This window comes from Hylaeus anthracinus, unplaced genomic scaffold (assembly GCF_026225885.1).
Source record: "Hylaeus anthracinus isolate JK02 unplaced genomic scaffold, UHH_iyHylAnth1.0_haploid 11985, whole genome shotgun sequence".
Lineage (NCBI taxonomy): Eukaryota > Metazoa > Arthropoda > Insecta > Hymenoptera > Colletidae > Hylaeus > Hylaeus anthracinus.
Window position 1 is genome coordinate 9,686,818 of NW_026534333.1, and position 18,609 is coordinate 9,705,426.

At 42.4% G+C, this 18,609-nt stretch overlaps 1 protein-coding gene across 1 annotated transcript in view; it reads right to left on the minus strand.

Annotated features, from left to right (window-relative positions):
• Positions 1-577: 577 nt before the first annotated feature.
• LOC128886896 (transcription factor Sox-19b-like) overlaps positions 578-18,609 on the minus strand; it is a 37,361-nt gene continuing 19,329 nt past the window's right edge. The window contains exons 3-5 of the mRNA XM_054142144.1: positions 18,004-18,198; positions 10,093-10,250; positions 578-3,770 (exon numbers count right to left, since the gene is read on the minus strand). Coding sequence (XP_053998119.1) covers positions 3,222-3,770; positions 10,093-10,250; positions 18,004-18,198 — 902 coding nt within the window. The 3' untranslated portion in view covers positions 578-3,221. The remainder of the gene's footprint in view (positions 3,771-10,092; positions 10,251-18,003; positions 18,199-18,609) is intronic.

The following is an 18,609-nucleotide window of genomic DNA, read 5'->3' on the forward strand; positions in this document are numbered from 1 at the left end:
CTTTTGATCAGTTTCTGAAATATCGTTTAATTGGAGCGTCCTATAAGTGATGTTCGTTTAATTTTTATTTACTTAACATTGTCACGATTTAGGATGATTCTTACGAGACAGTAGAGTCATGTAATAAGATATTCCAAGTAAATTGTGCACATGGTATACGTATGTAACCTGTTACGTTTTAACTTAATTCGTTGGTCTTCTTGTGTAGATCTGTCTGTATTAAAAATTATATTAAAATTATTTCATGACTGGTAAGAAGTATCGAAGAAATACGTAAGGTGATCAAGACGAATGTCGAAGAAAATAAAAAAGGAATATTAGTAATAGGATAAATATTTATGAAAGACTTCTGCGAGGATTGCAAAGAAAAAAGAGCAAAGAAAAAGGAGGAAAATCGGAAATAGTCATACCGAGGGTGGTTCGAGAAACATTTGGTTAAAGTTTCCCAAGAATCACGAACGGAGGAAACGAAGAAGAAATACCTGAAAATAAGGACAGACGAGAATGTCGACATCGCAAAACTGAAGCTGGAAACGAGACAAGGGTCGGACGAGCGATTAAACGGTGTTCGGGCCACTTTCGAAGGATAATACTTAACGTTTATTTTGCTGTCTCACTTACAGTACAATATTTATAGGTTACTTCTGCCGCTTTAAATGTAATACTCGAATAATCGGTACAGTTTAAGATTTATCGTAACGATACAAATACAAAGGTTACACGTCGTACAGCGGGGCGTGAACGTTTCGCCAAAGCTCCCTAATTTTTCATTATAACATTCCTCCTCGCTCTCTCACTTTCTCTCTTGCTCACTCTCGCGAAACATCTATAAAATCTCTCTCACGTGAAATCCTTCAACCGAACGTACGTAAACAAAACAAGGAAAACCAACCGCGGGAGCACTGAGTGCTTTCGTTCGCGGGGAACAAACAAAAACGAAGTCGGAGCGAAGTGATGCAGAGGGGTAAATAATAGTTTGGAAACGCGTTTTTCGACGATGCATAGTCTTATCGGTGTCACTGGACGATTACACGCCATCCCGAGGGACCCTCGACTAGAAATAGACAGAATTCCTGTCTGGATGTAGTCCTGTCTCGAGTAAGGAGTAAATTGGTCGTTGGATAAACGTTAAAATTTCAGTTATGGAATGGAACGAATAAAAATTTAATCGTCACAAATAAATTCTTGTAGGATGAGTTTACTCGTTACTCGAATCAAATTTTGTCTGCTTCCGTCGACGAGTCCAGCGATACCAGCTCGATGAACAACGTATACAACAAAAAGTTTGGAGATAATAAATAAGCTAAGAGACTCTTTAACTTGGAATTAAACAAATAACAAATGTCCGTCGCACCGCGTCCGAAGCTACGCGTTCACGTGACATCAAGTCACGATTCTTGTTGCGACGTCGTCTCCATTTTATTATTAATTTCTTCATTTTTCATGTAAATAATTTACTTAAAAGCGCTGAAGAGTCGCTAAAATCGCGTCACCATGATCCATAAGTAGTTGTATTTATTAATTCTTGTGTTTTCATAGAGGTTCGTTTACGATAACACAGTTGATAATACAACACGAATGATTTTGGCGGCTCTTAACCTTTCGAAAGAAATTATTCGTACGAAAAATAACAGAATACACGCCGGAGGGAAATTTACACCATGACAACCCGTCAGCTGTGATTGGAACGTCATGCTAACGGGACATTCAATTTTTCATAATGGAAAGTACGTAACATACACAACGTCACGAATTTGAAAGTTGTGACACTCGATGTCACGGGATTAAAAGCTGTGACACTCAACGTCACGTGAAAACGGGCTTTAAGGATAGAGGGGACAGGGACCAACGACGATCGTCGTTGGGAAAACAGGAATGCGAGGAAAGGGCGCGACATACTTCGACGAACTGGAGGGAATCTATGTACAGCGATTACGATTCGAACGTCCGCGCGGAAAACGCGTTTCCTGTTCAGTTCCTGGCGCAAGAAAACGCCACCCATCTTGGGATCTGCGAAAGAGAATCCCATTCACCAGTCTAAAGCCGTCCTCTCGCCTAAACGATGCGATCGGACACATTGCAATAAAAAAAAAAGTGAAGAACAGAATCGATCCAAGTATCAAAATAATCGATAAGAAACTGTCAAAGATAGATGTTGTCATTATTGTTATGTATATAGTTACATAGACCCATCGACTCATCCAAGAACCTTCGATTCTGAATATCAAAATATAGAGATGACTGCGAGACAATTGTTTAATAAAAACAATGAAATTAATATTTGAAACAAACCAAACTGCATTCGTCCACGGATTCGGGCAATTTCCATCATCGCGTCAACGTACAACTCGTTCAGTCGCGTCGGTCAGGTACGACAACGGCCTAAGACTGCCGATGATCGTAGCAGGAGGTCCTGGCACCACGTGGGTGTCCTGGAAGATGTAGCTGCCTCGAGGCTGCGGGACACAAAAGAACGCCGGGAACAGGGCTGAAGGAAAACCGTTTTCGAACGTCGTGCATGTTAATAATCCTTGCTACGCTATTTACACGAGGACTATGTACAATTCTCTTTATAATTTCGTCCTGGAAAGGCCGAAACCTATGTCTGATAAATAATCGTTGCTCCGGGGGGTGATTAGAACGGAGTGTTTCAATTTCGTTGTTAACGTCAACGATGCGCACCGTTGCTGGCCCTGTTTTCGCATCGCGTTGGCCCATTCACGAGGTATCCGTTCCATGGGATGTGCATTCACGGGTCCTGGTCTTGAAAGTCAGAGCCGTTGGTCTTAGTCGCGGCGAGATTGAAGCTTCGAACCGTGTCACTTTACCGCGTTCTATAGAAATCGTTGCTCCGACTTGTTGGACTTTGAAGGAGGTCCGAGGTCTCACAGGTTGAACCTTTGATGCTGGATTATCAAGATACGTTAAGATCCTATAATATTCATTTTTCATTTCGATCCATTCGCGAAGACTTCGATAACAACTCCCTGTGTTTCAACGTGAACAAATACAAGGAAGCCTCTTCGAAGCCTCTTCCAGTCATGATCAGCTTTTCCTCGATCAGCTTCGTTATTCGCACCGCCAGGAACCCTGTTCCCTTCGTCGATCGACCTCCGGGTCATCGACGATGCACACCCAAACACCTCCGGAACGCGACACTTTCGGATCGGACTCTAGGGCAATTGCTCCTCGAAGATGGATCAGAGCTACGTTCTATCGGGTCAGAAGAGGACAGCCAATGGTCGTCGGAAGGACTCGTTTCCAGGTGCGGGGGCGGTTTGATAGCCGCTGTACTGGCTTATCTGGGGTCCGAGCAGGCCGCTACTTTGAACCGAGCCTGGATAATAAGCCGGTAGGCTCGCGCCAGGACTCGCAGCCGAGGAAGTCGACGTGGAACTCGCGCTGGACGAGCCTTGCTCGGTCCTCTCGTGTTGTTTGCTCATGTCGGGTGACTCTGCCGCTGGGGACCTCGTCGAACCACCCCCGCCTACCACGCTACCAGGGCTGGACTCCTCGTAGAGCTTGTTGTGCTCGTAACTGGGCCGATTGTAATCGACTATCGTCTGCTTCTGGTCCATGTAGAGCTTCGATTGCTCGAAATACGCCTTCGCGGAGTCCAGGTAGCTTCGGTCCAGGTACGATTTTGGACTGGAGTCCAGGTACTTGGGGTCCGAGTACATGCTCATCGCCAGGGTGCTGGGTGGCATGTAGGCGGCGCGGTACTTGTCCGCCTCCATGGAGTACTTCATCGCATCCATCGAGCTCACCACCTGGAACAAGGAAGAAATAGCTGGGTTTGATTCGTGGACTCCGGGAGTTTATATAAATTTTGGAGTCGGTACAGATCGCGTGGTAACGTAGACACAAGTTAGGTGTTGTTTGAAATCCTTGGCGAAACGTATAGAGACTTATGCCGATGATTCTATGAATGTTTATATGAAATGTGTTTGTTTGTGAGGTGTTAGAAAAATAATTCTGCTTTCTCTATAATCTTAATTATTTTCCTATGAATGATCATTCTCGGATAATTAATTACGCATCGAGTACAGCTCAAAATGCTATTAAAAATGTATCCAAAGTACCTTAGACATTAACAAATATCTACGCAAAATGTGCAGCCATCGTATCTACAAATTCGATTCGAATAAATAAACTACTCACGGAAAGACTTAATTTGGTCTCCCTATTCCACCCCTTAAATTCTAGTACCGCCCGAGGCTAATGGATCCCGTGTCACGTTTCCCGTCCGCCAATCAATTTTAATAAATCCATACGACAAAAAAGGATCCAGAGGAGTTCTCCTCGTTCGAGAGAGAAGCTATTTCCAGCCAGGCCTAAAGAAACGCCACCGAGGAGGGACGCATTCGCCTCGGTCCGAGCCGCAAATCGCGAAATCGGCGGATCCGCTACGAGGACGACCAAGAGAGCTCGGAGATTTGTTCTACGCGGAGGACAAAGCTGCCAATGGCTATAAATTTCATAACGGTGTCCCAACGAAAATCGCCACGTGAGAGAGGGGGTGTCCGTCCGCGTGAAACCGCGACGATACTTAAAAAGGAAAAGAAAGGGTCGACTCCATCGTGGAGGAGGGCGCGTATTCCCGATTCTATAATTCGTGGACGAGGACCGCGCAGGATCCTTTGTCGGATCGTTAAGCGGCTTTGTCCGGATGATTTACATCCAGTCTTAGCCGCCTCGCTCGTCTCACCTCCCTACTACGTCCAATTGATTACCGCTCGGTTCCTCTCGCCTCGAAATCCTCCTGCGAGAATCGCGAATCGGACCTTCGCAGGGCGACGTCTGCTCCCTGGGCCACGATGGATCCGGAAATTAAGTGTTCCTCGCATTCCTCGCAGCTCTGAGAAGCCCTGGGAAGGATCGCAGGATCGTTCGTGTTATTTATCGAATCTCAGGTGTCACCGGCGCTGTTAGCGAGGTGATCGATCGACTATTCGGTTATTTCTTACTCTTCGGTAACCGTTTTCGTAATTAGGAGTATTTTCGCTGCTGCTGGAACTTAATGCTCGTTTAATACAACGTTTCAACTCTTCCATTCGATTTTTTGTCAACGCTTGCTAATATGTGCACTCACATACATTTGGACTACCTGTGTCTCAATAACGAAGCCTCGCATTGTAAAATTTTCGATTCGTTTTGATATTAAGAATTAAAGAACGAAGGCTCCACATTCTATTCGAAGGCAAACACAGCCAATCACTTCATTTAATCTCAAATATGGGATTCCACCCCTTCGTCTTCATTCTCCCGCCTCTATGACCCTCGAATTACATCCAAACACCCGCTATCTCCCACATAATCTCCATTTGTCACCAAGAGGGAAGGAAAGCTCGGTAGCAACCTGAGTCAACTACCTCGGCCATTGCTCAGCCTCTCGGTGACCATGAATTTACTGCCGAAACTTTCCGAAGCACCGCCAGAGATTACTCTCTACGAAAGTTGCCTCCGACCGAACGGCTTCGAGGATAGAATGCACATAAATTCGAAGAACAAAATCCGCGTTTCAATCGACTCTCCGCTCTCGCGGCGGCATTACTCCAAGTCGGATCCATAAGGACGCGATGTGGGTGAAATATTGACGAGCCGTTGCAACAATGTCCTCGGCTGACTTTCTCGCTCCGGCAAACATTCCCAGCTCAGCAATGGAGAGTGGGGCCATTTGGAAAATAAAGTGCGCTCCTAGCAAAAGACGTTTCGCGTTCTGCTGCTCTCTCGCTCTCGCTCGGTCACTCCAGCTTTCCGCTGTGGTTCTGCATTTCTGTCCCCGGGCCCCTCTTCGTCTCCGACGACACATGGCGGCGAGGAGAATAGGCGCTTTTGTAAATGAAAACAGAAGAGAAACGGTACGACGTTATTGTACGCTTGAACGGCGACACCGTGCTGGTGCACGATAATTAAGTCTTGCCTGACGAGCCATGGACGAACGGCGCAAGCTGGGATGCTTTTTATCCATTTGACGCTGGCCGATCCACGGAGCCGCGGGTTTTTCGGTTCATTATTTTTGGCATTTCGTCGTTTCTGAAGATGACAGGTGATGGAGGTATCCTTTTTTATTCTTGAGCGGATTTGTGTTTGTTGGAATTAAGGCGAATAATGAATCGGTAACGTTCGCTGTTAAAGCAACAAAGCCGAGTGTGCTGTATCGATTCGTGTATATTTGAGGTAATATTTGATTGATACAGGTTCATTCTGTTGTATGTAATCGATAATCTTATTCAAATTTTACTTTAACGCGCCTTTGTATTCGTTCGATTGTGGCTACCAAAGGAAGGATTTGAAACATCAACACTGTAATACCCGGATCAAATAATGGTCCATAAATCGAATCGTATGCATTTGGGTAATCGTTGTTTAATATGAATTTATTCTACCGTATATTTCTGCCAGCTGTTACGTTATTCGAATCTCGTATTCGATGAACCTGTGGGTTACAATAATCGTGAGCTGCTATGCGAAGAATTTATAGCATTCAACCTGGGCATCGAGTATCCTGCAATTGTATCTTGTCAGGTCGTTTCAACGATAAACGTGGAAGAGACATACTCTTGACAAATCTCGCGCCTTATTTCGAAAATCCACAAAAAGAAAACCACCGAACATAAATATTCAACTTGACAGATTATCGAAATTCCTCGCATGAGTGTAAGAACATAATACGATACCTTAGCAGGTGAATACAATAATGGGCTGAAGAGATTAACATCAAGAACTGGTTCGTAAATTTCCAACAAATTCAGAAAATTCACAGAGAAGAAATAAATTATCCTGTTAAGTAACCTAATCACCATAGCAGATTTAAATAAGGCGCGTAAGATGGTATGAAGGCAGCATAGCGTATCAGTACGCAAATTAGAGTATTTACTGGCGTTTTCCTTCTTCTTCTTCTTCTTCCGTTTGTTTGTTTTCCGCATTGTGTATGTAAGATCTCTCTGTACGACGAACCGCGTGGCGAGAGTATAAATTTATATTTTTTGGAAACCGGTGAATATTTGACTGATCACTAATTGCAATGTAAACTCTAATACATCCGAACACCATAAATGAAGGATTCAATGCTACAGTAATATCTAATTCAATGTCAAATTTCAGGGCACCGCAGCTCATTCTTTCCCTCGGATCTGCTTTGTAACTTCTAAGTAATTTCTAGCTGCAGCTCCTTCCGGAGTCGACATCCAAGGAATGTACCCGAATCTTACGGATCGTCTCGAGTCGATGGATCTCCCGAAACGGATATCTTCAATGACGGGCCCCCAGCGACGGCGATGACGATGCCGTTTCGTTCCAAGGGACGATAACAGAAACGGCGTTGGAATTCTTCGCTCGTGCTCGCCGGTTCGCCAATAATAGTCGGGGCTGTATCGCGTCGGTGCGTCGTTCCAGACGCGTCGGCCATTCAGCCGTTGAATGCAGAAATAACTAGCTATCTGTTTGTCTCCCGTACCCAGCTGCGGAAATTCATACACAGACCACGGTCTCCGGTTTCTGTTTGCGAAGCCACCCGGGGGCCCCTTTGTTGCGACAACGAATGAAACGTACCTACGCTCGTCCTCCGCATCGTCCTCCTCTTCTTTCTCTTCCTATATCCTCTCTCGCTACTCCTGCTGCTTCTCATCAGCGATCTACCTCCCCTTTTTTTCTCCCCCTGTCGTTCCCTCGCTTTCATTCGGACCCCGTGGACGATCTAGGCCCGCGAGCCTCGCCACGAATCGAATCACGATCCGCGATATCCAACGACTCATTCGATTCGTCTATGAACCAATTATTTACTTTGTATCATGATCGGTGTATGAAGTATTTGAAACAATAAATTGGATCTTGTATGCACGAGGAGACCAAGTGGTCCGTCACAGGAATGTTCGCACTCCTTGAAGATAATGATTGTTCCGATTCAAATGCATGCTACTTCCTCATATGTAAGTCGACAAATAATTCTTCCTATTAGATTAGATTTATTATATTCTTTGAATACCCGAAGTTTTAAATTTAATACCGGACTTTTAAATCGAATTGTACGCTTGCAATTGGTTTGTTTTTAATATTTGGCTGTATGTATGTCACCACTCTTTGGAACAAAAGTTACAAAAATAAATGTCAGCTGTCAAAACTGTTCAAATAGTAAATACATTGATATTTTTAAAAATTTAATTTGGAAAATCAGATTTCTAAGGGATATACATTCATTATATAGTAACAAACTAAATATTACATACGTACAAAGTCCATTCAGTCCAAATAGTACTTTTCAAGAGAATACGTACTGCCTAAGGACAATGATTGTTTAACACAAACGAATGTCGAATAATCCTGTCTATTATCTAATGCAGCTATTCTTTCCGGTTTCAAAGATTGGCGAAAGAAATGGACACGCGAAGAAGGCGAATAAAATTTCGTCAGGGGAGGAGGCGATCCCGAAGAGACGCGTGAATGCAGCGATAAATCTCGAGATTCTCCGATCGGGTCTCCCGACGTCAAATTCCGCTGAATAGGGACGCGAAAGAAATAACCGCGTGGGTGGCTCTTTTCCGCTGGCATCTCGATAACGCTCGTTCCTACGTGCCCGCGTCTCACGCATTTTTCGTGGCTGACAAATCGCAATCGTCGATGCCGCCCTTCTCCGCGTGGACCGACCTCGTTCTCTAATTGAATCGTCCATTGTCGTCTCGGCGATCGTTACTTCTCGATTCCCTTCCACGGAAACTGCGGACGCTTTATCGCGAAACTATGGGGTTCTATGTTATATGAGCGATTTTGGAGAAGCTTCGAAGAGGAGTGTTAAAAAACTTCTCGTAGCTGGAACTTTCATAGCTCCAATTTCAAGGAACTACGAGGAAAGAAAATTTACTTTGTTTGCATTTCGACTTCCCATTTTCTAGATGCACCTTTGAGACGTTACATTTTAAGACACCTCACAAGGAATTCCCATATTTTAGGTACACTTTTGAAACATTAAATTTTAAGAAGTCTTGAAAGAAATAAAATTCATTATCTTCACATTTAATTTCCTATTCTCTAGGTACACCTTTGAAACATTAAATTTCAAGACACCACAAAGGAATTAAATTTACTTTGGTTTCCATTTCAACTTCCCACTTTTTAGATAGATCTATGAAATTGTAAGTATCAAGAAATCATAAAGAAATAAAATTCGTGCCCCTTACATTCAATTTCTCGATTTCTAGGTACACCTTTGAATCATTAAACTTCAAGTCACCGCAAAAAAATAAAATTTATTCGCTTTCCATTTCAACTTCCCATTTTTTAGGTAGACCTTTAAAACCTAAAATTTCAAGAAATCAGAAAGAAGTATAATGCATCCCACCCCCCCGCCATAGGCACAAGCAAATCCTGTTGTCTCCTACAGAGTTTTAAAAGACAACACGCGTTCTCTCTACTCATGCTTCCTTTTCCATTTCCTTTGTTCTAACGTCTTTAACGTTTCCAGTCATTGTCTTCTGAAAAAGGGGGAATGTTCCTCGTTGTTCGAAGCCTCGTTATCTATCGCTGAAAGTGCCACGGCACTTCCTCGTTTTTCGCAGCGTAACGGCACCGCCACGCTTCAATTGTGCAAACCATGAAAGAAAACGCAACGTGCGCCGAATCCGGCCGCGAGGCAAACTAAAACGGACCTTTCCGCCAACAATGCGCAATTAAAATTCCGTGCAACTCTGCCCGCTTTGTCGCAATATTTCGAACTATTATTCCCTCTGTATCGTTCCGCGTCGTCTCCGTCAGCCTAATCGCGACAAGGAAAACTGAGAAACGTGGCCTCTGTCCCGATGAACATCTACGATTTCTTCTTTCGACTCGCTTTGGTTCTCTGGTACTCTGGTTCTTCGTTCTTAATTTGTTCTTCCTCGATTTCCATTTGTTTCTATAGGTATGAATATTCGAACGATATTTAACGTCTAGAAAATTCAAGAAGAAGCCTCAATCTTAGACTCGATATTTCCTGTGGGGGTGGAAATGTCGGAGGAATTTCGAACGAGAGGATTGCGAGACACCAGCGGTGCGGGCATCGTGAATGGCTTTCGTTACGCGAAAACAAGTATTTATTTACTAGAAACGTCGACTCACCTGAGCAGGTGCTCCGAGACCGGCGGACATCGCCGCTGCAGACTGCTGGGCAGCCGCAGCCGCCGCTGCGGCCATGCTTGCTGCGGAGAGAGAACCATAAGCCGCAGCGGGACCGTAGTAGGAACCCATTCCAGCTTGTCCCATACTGCCAGCCATTCCTGCAACATATAATTAAAATAACATGAAGATAACAAGAAATATAATATTTTGCATCAGTCGAGCATCGATTGTTACAGTCTTTAGGTAGTTCGTTGAAAATACTTTTCAGGCGTCGTGCTCTTAAAAATTGTTCCAACTGCTAGCAATTTGTAGAAGATTTGTAACACAATTTACGGTATCACATCTCTGACTCAAGAGCGGAACCACTAAGAATTTTCAATTTTTATCTTGACTGGTTTCAGTTTCTATCTTCGGACACTGACTGAAAATTTCAAAATTTGAATTTAATCTGGACCCAAAATTCTGGATGGACAGCATTAGTTCATACATGGAAAAATATACTCTCTGACTTGAATATTCCAAGGATCTGCGATGTGTGTAAGTTGAGTTATAAGCTTCAAAAGAATTCCAATAAATAAATTCCAATCAAATTTTAATTTGTGCAGAAACCTTCTAGCCAAGTGTACATCTACTGTTTGTAAACGTTTGCAAACTTCCTTTGAAAATATATAATAACACATATAAGCAGGCAAAGGGTGCCCACGAGATCTACAGCTGCGTATCGATCGCGAGAGCCTAGTTCGTTTTCCCTAAACGCGATCCCGACAATAACGCAATCGATCGTTCCTTCATCTTCGATTTCGACCTTTCGACGATCGACAATGCCAATGATTAACCGAACAAGCGGGCATTTTCGTCGAGATTAATATCGAGAGCCGCGCGTTCCTCCGACGTGTAAGAGCGTCGGATGCTTATCGATCATCGTCGCCGAACGACGGAAACGCGGCGAAAAGAATGCCTATAGCAACGAACCGCCATTGTCGAAGCGTCGTGAATCTTTACGGTGACGAAGAAACGTCCAAGAAGAAGGTCGTGGATGATTGGCGGCGAGATTTATGACGACCGACAACGAGGAATTCACGAGCATCCGATTATTAATCGTGCGATTTTGTAACCTCGCGTTCCGTGGTCTTAGGTCCGTGAAAATTACGAAAACGAGCGTAGTATGTGGATAATAGATTTAAAATAATGTAACAATAGTAGGTCTTTACAGTAAAGTTTGTTTCGGAGATAGTATTCGGAGGCAGTATCCTACAAATTTTGTTATCATTAGTTGAGATGAAATTGTAATTCAAAGTAGCGAGATTTACAGTAATTGAAATGAATGTTAATATATACAGTCTGTCTCATAAGAGCGTGTTGGCTATATTTCTGTGAATGTTTATATATTTGTACAAAATTTTATAAATTTTACTTCCATAATGAAGTACAAACTAAGAGGAAGGTGTATCACCGAAATAAGACCAATTGTACACCATATTCGAAAGATATGGAGGTCGTTTCCAGCATCTTACCCTGAAAGGTTAATAGAAAGCATGCCGAGACGGTGCCAAGCTATAATTGCTAATGGGGGATATTGGAGACCTTACTAGGTAAATGAATATTAATGTTTTAAGTGTAAATTCGACCCATGTAAAACTTTGTACAAATATATAAATATCTACAAAATTATAGTCGACACGCTTTTGTGAGACAGACTGTAACACAACATGGATGGATATACATATAAATAACATAACCCAGATCTAACCGAAAATCAAATTGCACGAATTAATCGAATTAATTATTCTCGTCCCTTAGTGAAAATAAGTAAAAGCACCATTCGTATGAATTTATAATTTACATCTTAGAAAGCATGTACCAGAAAAACTTGGTAAATTAGAAAAAGACGTATTTATAAGAAAAATCGGAAGAGATTCGTCCGACTTTCGAGCCCAATTTCAGCTATAATTATCCGCGAAATCGTCGTCAATTGCGCCTTATCTCCCGTGCGTCCCGAAGTTGGCTCGCACAATCGCTATGAACAGATGTTCGATGGATTGGGCGCGTACACACGAGCTACACCCCTCCCTCTTTCCGTTTACACAGATTTGTTTGACGTTCCAGCCTCCTCATTGTTTTCATTGTTTCCCGTCTCGTACCGGATTACATAATTTTGAATTTCTCCGCGGCGCTCCCGGGTCAAAGAAAAACGGGAGGGCGGAAACAATGGCGCCGAAATTATGGTCGTGAATGGCCCCCAGGTCGGAGGGCGGCGAACGAATAATCGATGCACGAAATTTCCATTTGGTCGCAGCGCGGGAACAAATAGTTCACGCGAAATCGACGCCGCGACCAGAATATGTATCTGGATTCCGACGAATTTATCGAGATTCCCGGTGATTAGATTCCGGTTAAATGAAGTTCACTTTTTCCACCGTTCGACGAGGTGCGCGCGCGGAATGATCACCGGTGGTAGTCGATGAATCAGAAAGTCGAGCAGCTCTTTCCGTTTTTCTTGAAAATTTTATTTCTACGCTTGAGATTCTTTTCGTAGTAATTTTATTCGTTCTAGTCTTGCTATCCATTCGTACTCTTTCATATCCGTTCTAATTTTACGATTTAGTAACTCACCAAATTACTCGTTTAATTTTCTAATCGTTCCTCTAAATTGTACAAACTTTTTCATTCGTTAATTGTCGCACATTTCCTCCTCCAACAAGATCTTTGAAGTCCCCTATAAATCCTGATTATAAAAAATATAGAAGACAGCAAGAGACTATTGAACATCTACGCAACAATCGGATAAAAAAAAAAAGGACCTCGATTAAATCAACGAAAAATAATTAAACCAACCCTATACTGACTTTCATCTCAATGAAGCCCTTGTCAAACAACAACGATAAAAAATGCAAAACCACGCGAAAATCTACTAAGTCAGGGTTCGATAAAAAAAAATATAAAGGAAGCAGTCACGCGACGGCTCCGACGTTAATTTTCAAAAACACGGGTCAAAAGTCAGCGTACACAGGTCTGTATCTCGGGGATCGGGGCTCGAAGCGCTCCGTATAAATCGTCGAATAATTCCCTTCGGCGCGGAAGGGTAGCGCTTCGTGGGGGCAGGATTCATTAGGTTTACGCACGCGAGAGCATAAACATGTCGGTGGCCCATTATTTATCGAATTGTCTTAGTCCACGACGCTGTTACGTACGAGGTCGCCTACGATTTTGCCCTGGGCCCTTCGACGGAGGCACGTGACTATGAGGGCTTGGATTATAAATTCCTCGTTTTCTTTTTTTCTTTTTTGCGTTGGAGGTGATCGAACGAAAGATTCGAAAAATTTACACGCGATTTCGATAAGAGGGGGCGATAATTGGATTAATTTTTCATTTTACTCGACGAAGCATCGACGACTGAGACAAAGCTCGTTACGTAAGGGCACAGGTTCGTTGTTTTAATTAATGATAGTATTATTGCGACGGCATGAAGACGCTCTTACGAACGAGTGGAAACGAGTTCCCGTTCTTCCGATTGCCAAGAGCCGGGAGATATTTAAAATGAGAGTTTGGTGTCAGACTTGCTTACGAATGCAAGTCTTTACTATATTTCAAAGTTTGTAAGGTATCGTTGTAAATAAATATTCAAAGTTATTGTCGACCGTCGACCCCTACGGCGCAACAGTATAAGTATCGATTCGGTAAGAAATCGCAATCAACGAGGGTGTCTTTTATTGGAAGAGGGTGGCCTCTTCTTCACGCAGTACCCTTATTATCATCCATACTTGTTTTATGCTTTTATTGGAATATTCCGATGATAGAATTCATACAAATAGCGCAGTTAATTTATGTTGATTTATGCTATTATTATCAACAGCAATAGGCTCCTTGGGATACGTATCACTAGAATTACAGAGGTGAATACTAAATCGTATCTCGAAATAGAGATAGCATTTAACGCAAACAAGGAGGAAAGTAGAAATCCGACCAAATGTAGAAATGGCGTCTCCCCTTAACTCACGCGCTTAAGTCGCTATCTGTGCGAGCGGAAACCGCGATCAGAAATTCCAGCCTAAGCTTATAATTTATCCCAGTCACCCACGCACTTGTCTTATGCGCGTGCCACTGTGCGGGGACGTGCTCGCCAACAGCCGAGCCAAAACAGGGACAAAAAAGGGTTTAGGTAGAACGAGAGACGGGAGTAGAATCGGTAGCCCGATTCTCTTGTAACTATTTTCGAATACAAATGGCACCTTCTGCATTAAACATTTGGAGACAGTTCGCAAAGATACTATGAAATGCGAGAATTTAAAAAATTGGTATATTTATATGCCAATTCGAGGAAGGATACTTATTTTCCTGGCTTTGGAGTCGAGGGATAAACATTCATTATTGTTGATTGCTTCAAGTACGACGCAATGAAATAAAATGCAGTGTGTGTAAATTATTGACGTTCAAAGTAATGTACAGAAAAATATACAATGAAAATGATAGACAAGAAAGTTTCTTGAAAAACTTAGGAATAATATTCCAAAAGTGTACATTATTGAACATTGTGTGATAATGTATTAATTCCGTACTGTTACTTCGAATGAAAAATTTGGAGTAACTATATTTATAATGAGCTAAAGACAGGTGAGTTTTATACGAGTGGAGGGATAAATATTCATTATTGTTGATTGCTTCAAGTACGATGCAGTGAAATAAAATGCAGTATGTTTAAATTATTGATATTCAAAATAATGTACAGAAAAATATCAATGAAGATGATAGACAAGAAAGTTTCTTGAAAAAATTAGGAATAACATTTCAAAAGTGTACATTATTGAACATTGCATGATAATGTATTAATTCTATTCTGTTACTTCAAATAAAAGATTTGGAGTAACTGTATTTATCATAAGTTAAAGATGGGTTAATTTTTGATACTAACGATTAGTTTACTTATCGAAAACTATCAGATTGCGATTAAATACTCGAACCTGTTCCAGATCTGAATTTAAAGTTCAAAAATGTCTACTTACGAAGAGAGTGGATGCTTCCAGAGACTTAATGGGACAAAGTAGCATGTCGCGAAGGGGTAGAAAAGGGAAGAGTCCGAGGAAAGGAGGCAATGATAGTGCCCGAAGAATGGAGTAAAAAGATAAGAAGAGTGGACGCGGAGTACGAGCGATAAATCGAGGATTACCGATCACTTTTCGAGGCGTCGCGTGGGCGAAGAGATAAATTCAGGCTTTAATCGGGCCGTCGCCGTTGCCGGAATTAATAATTTTGTTCGGTTATGCTACAGAATCACGGCGGAGGGCTCGTGAAATGCTCGTGAACGCGATCACGTGGACGAGAAAACGAGTTACGAGCCCCCTCGCGCCATACTCGTTCCGAAACATTCGACAGAATTCAAATAAAACGACGTCGATCGACTGATAAATCGAAGAGGTTACTCCGAATAAAACCATAGAGATAATACAGCCCTTAAGCGATTTAAACGAAGTGGCACTTACGAAAGACTCGAAAGGAGTAATGTTTCTAATTAGGTAGATATTTTCCTGAAGAACGTTTGGTAAACGAATTAAACTGTAATAAATTTAACGAGTAATAAATTTACAAGTTGCCGCGATATTACTAATTAGGAAGAGACTTTGCGAAGAACCAGCGTTTAGTAAATCGATCTGTGATAAATTGAATCTCGAAGTTTCCGCGATATTTCGCTTTAAAATGCATGCAGAATTTCTGTTGATGATTCGAGTGCAAAGATGCCTCGATATTTGTAATGCATTCATAGACATAGCTAGAAAAGTTCATTATTGTTTCAAGAAGCACCAAGACAAACATCACTGGTACAGTCACCGTATTTACATATCATTGCGAACAGTTACAGTGAACAATTATTAGACGTTTCCATAGAAGAATGAAAAGTAACATTCCGCTGGAAACTATTTAAAAGTTGCACAGGACATTATCCTCGAAGGTTATCCAAACTATATGAAAGACAAATTGTGGCCCTGGCACGTATTAATAAAACAGTATAATATGTTTCACAGGTGTTCGCATTAATTTACTCATTCTTTGTACTCTCGAGCTTCTATTTCCAGTTGTAAACACATCATCAAACAATCAACTACAATCTCCTACTCGCAAATACTTGCAAGTACAACCTCCAACGTATTAACCCTTTGCACTCGAGGCCTTTCTTTTTGGTATCTACCAGCATCTCGAGATGCTTTCTCAGCATTCTATTGCCACGAATGCTAAGATTATATTGACTTTGAAAATGTGATCTCTAATTCGAGATTTGAGAATCAGGTCATCTTTGCCTCAACGGCAATCATTTTATTGGCACTTCGAGTTCCAAAGAAACTAAACCTGAAGAAAACCTAGTGGTGACTGAGAGTCACCTCTCGAGTACAAAGGGTTTAACCTCCATTTCAACCTTAACCTCTACTCCCCAAAGGTCACCTCCTCGAAAATATGTTAAAACCCGTATCATCCCACATTGTTTGCCCCGATGCGATCATTTACACTAGGAACCGTTCAAATCCGCCTAATCTTTCGACGATCTAGCGACGAGACACGCTCTACGTTCCCACGAAGTCGAGAAGAAAGAGCGCCATCAAGGAAAACCGAGCGAGCGTGAGGTCATCGATGATCGCAGTTCAAACGCAAGTGTTCGTCTCGGTCCGCGACTGTTTGCCCAAGTGCATAACCGACAATAGCTGGACGTACGCGGGCAGAAAGGCGCGTCGGGAACGCGTCTTTGACGCGAAACGGGCAACGCGCGAACCATTAACGAGACGCTCGAGAAAATGGCAGAGGAAACGAGAGTCGGGGGCGAACCTCGAAGAAATCGCCATTATAAGACTTCCGACCACGGATCCCGGGGGGCATCGCCGGCAACAATACGGCTGAAACGCGAGCCGAAAAGATAAGAATATCAAAGCCCTACCAGACGAACTGTTCTTTCCCTATTGTGCTCCGGCCGCAACTGGCGGAGCACACCTTCGAGTCCGTTGCCGTTCTCTTGGATCCGCGAAGGATCGATTCCGCCTTGTCTTTTCCTACCATAATCGCATTGTCTCGCCGATATCGTAATGGCAGACCGAACCGGGACAGATAATTGCGGAGGAGAGCCGAGAGTCTTTGGTAATTGCAGGAGAGACGTTGGATAGAGAGCTTGGGGGAGTCCAATTGGAGATGGAAACGGAGTATCGATAAGAAAAATTAGTTTGCGATTGACTGTGTGGCGATGGACAGGTTTCGAGTTGGAAACGTATGGTAGGTTAAGGAAGATTCTTGTTTGTCTGTAGCCTTGGGTCTTTTGGAGAGTCATAGATTGATAGGTAGGGTACAGACCTAGATTTTAGGTAATAGTCCCCGACAATTACTTCACGCGAGAATTTTTGTAAACTTACCGATTTATTCCCTTATCGATAGGTCTTAGATCTGTTCCATGTACTGTATCGAAAGTAGTGTAAAACTATGATTTAGGTTGCCATGACTCTGAATTTAAATCGTCTATACAATTACGCTATCTAATTAATATATAAATATTACATATTTCTATTCAAATTTATTTGTTTTAGATTCTCTTATAACTCCCATTACTTGACTCCAATACCGATCAATCTTTATAGATAAAAGCATGGGTTATTTAATTTACCAGAGCGTTAATATTAGAGACTTTTATAATAGAATGTTTCCAAAGAATGTAGCTCATCAGTTACAGATTCTAATATAAATAAATACAGGCATATTAATGCTATTGACGTAGAAATATTGATTCAATGTGACAGTAGCTTTCTTTGAAAGACAATACCGCAGACGAAAAAAGAAATTTAACGCTACCTAACATATGAGAAAAGTATTATACAGTAGTACTGTATAATATAGGTCAAAGTTTCAAAGTAGTAGCTTTTATGTTTGGAAAGATCGACTTACCAGCACGAAGCGCATCCATGGGCACGCTCGGGTACGGAATGCTGTAAGGGTAGCCCTCCTTCCGCAAGGTTTTTGGCTTTCTTCTGGGCCTGTATTTGTAATCAGGGTGTTCCTTCATGTGCTGCGCCCGTAACCTCTTCGCCTGATCGATGAACGGCCGTTTCTCGTCCTCCGTGAGAAGCTTCCATTCAGCGCCTGGAACAATAGATTTCGATAATTAGAATCGGCGAATTAACAAGTTCCAGCGTTGAAAAGTTTCAGCCCCGTTTGGAGGGCTCGGGAATTTTTCCCCGACGAAACTCGATCGGGAAGTGGAATTTTAACGAGAACTGTGGAAACATACGGGAGAAGAATCGATCGCGAGCAAAATTCTTGTGAAAATTTTCTTTCAGAAGTTTCAGTCGGGGAAACTTTTATAACAGTTTGAACTCTCAAGACTCCCCACTTTCGAAGGGTTTCGGTTCCACTTGGGTCAACGCTAACCCCCGATATAATACCAGAAATTGATCCTCTTTCGACGGAGGAAAATGGAACTAACATTTTTCTTTCGAAACGGAGATGAAACAATCGCCACTTCAAAATTGATATCGCTATTTAAATCAACGT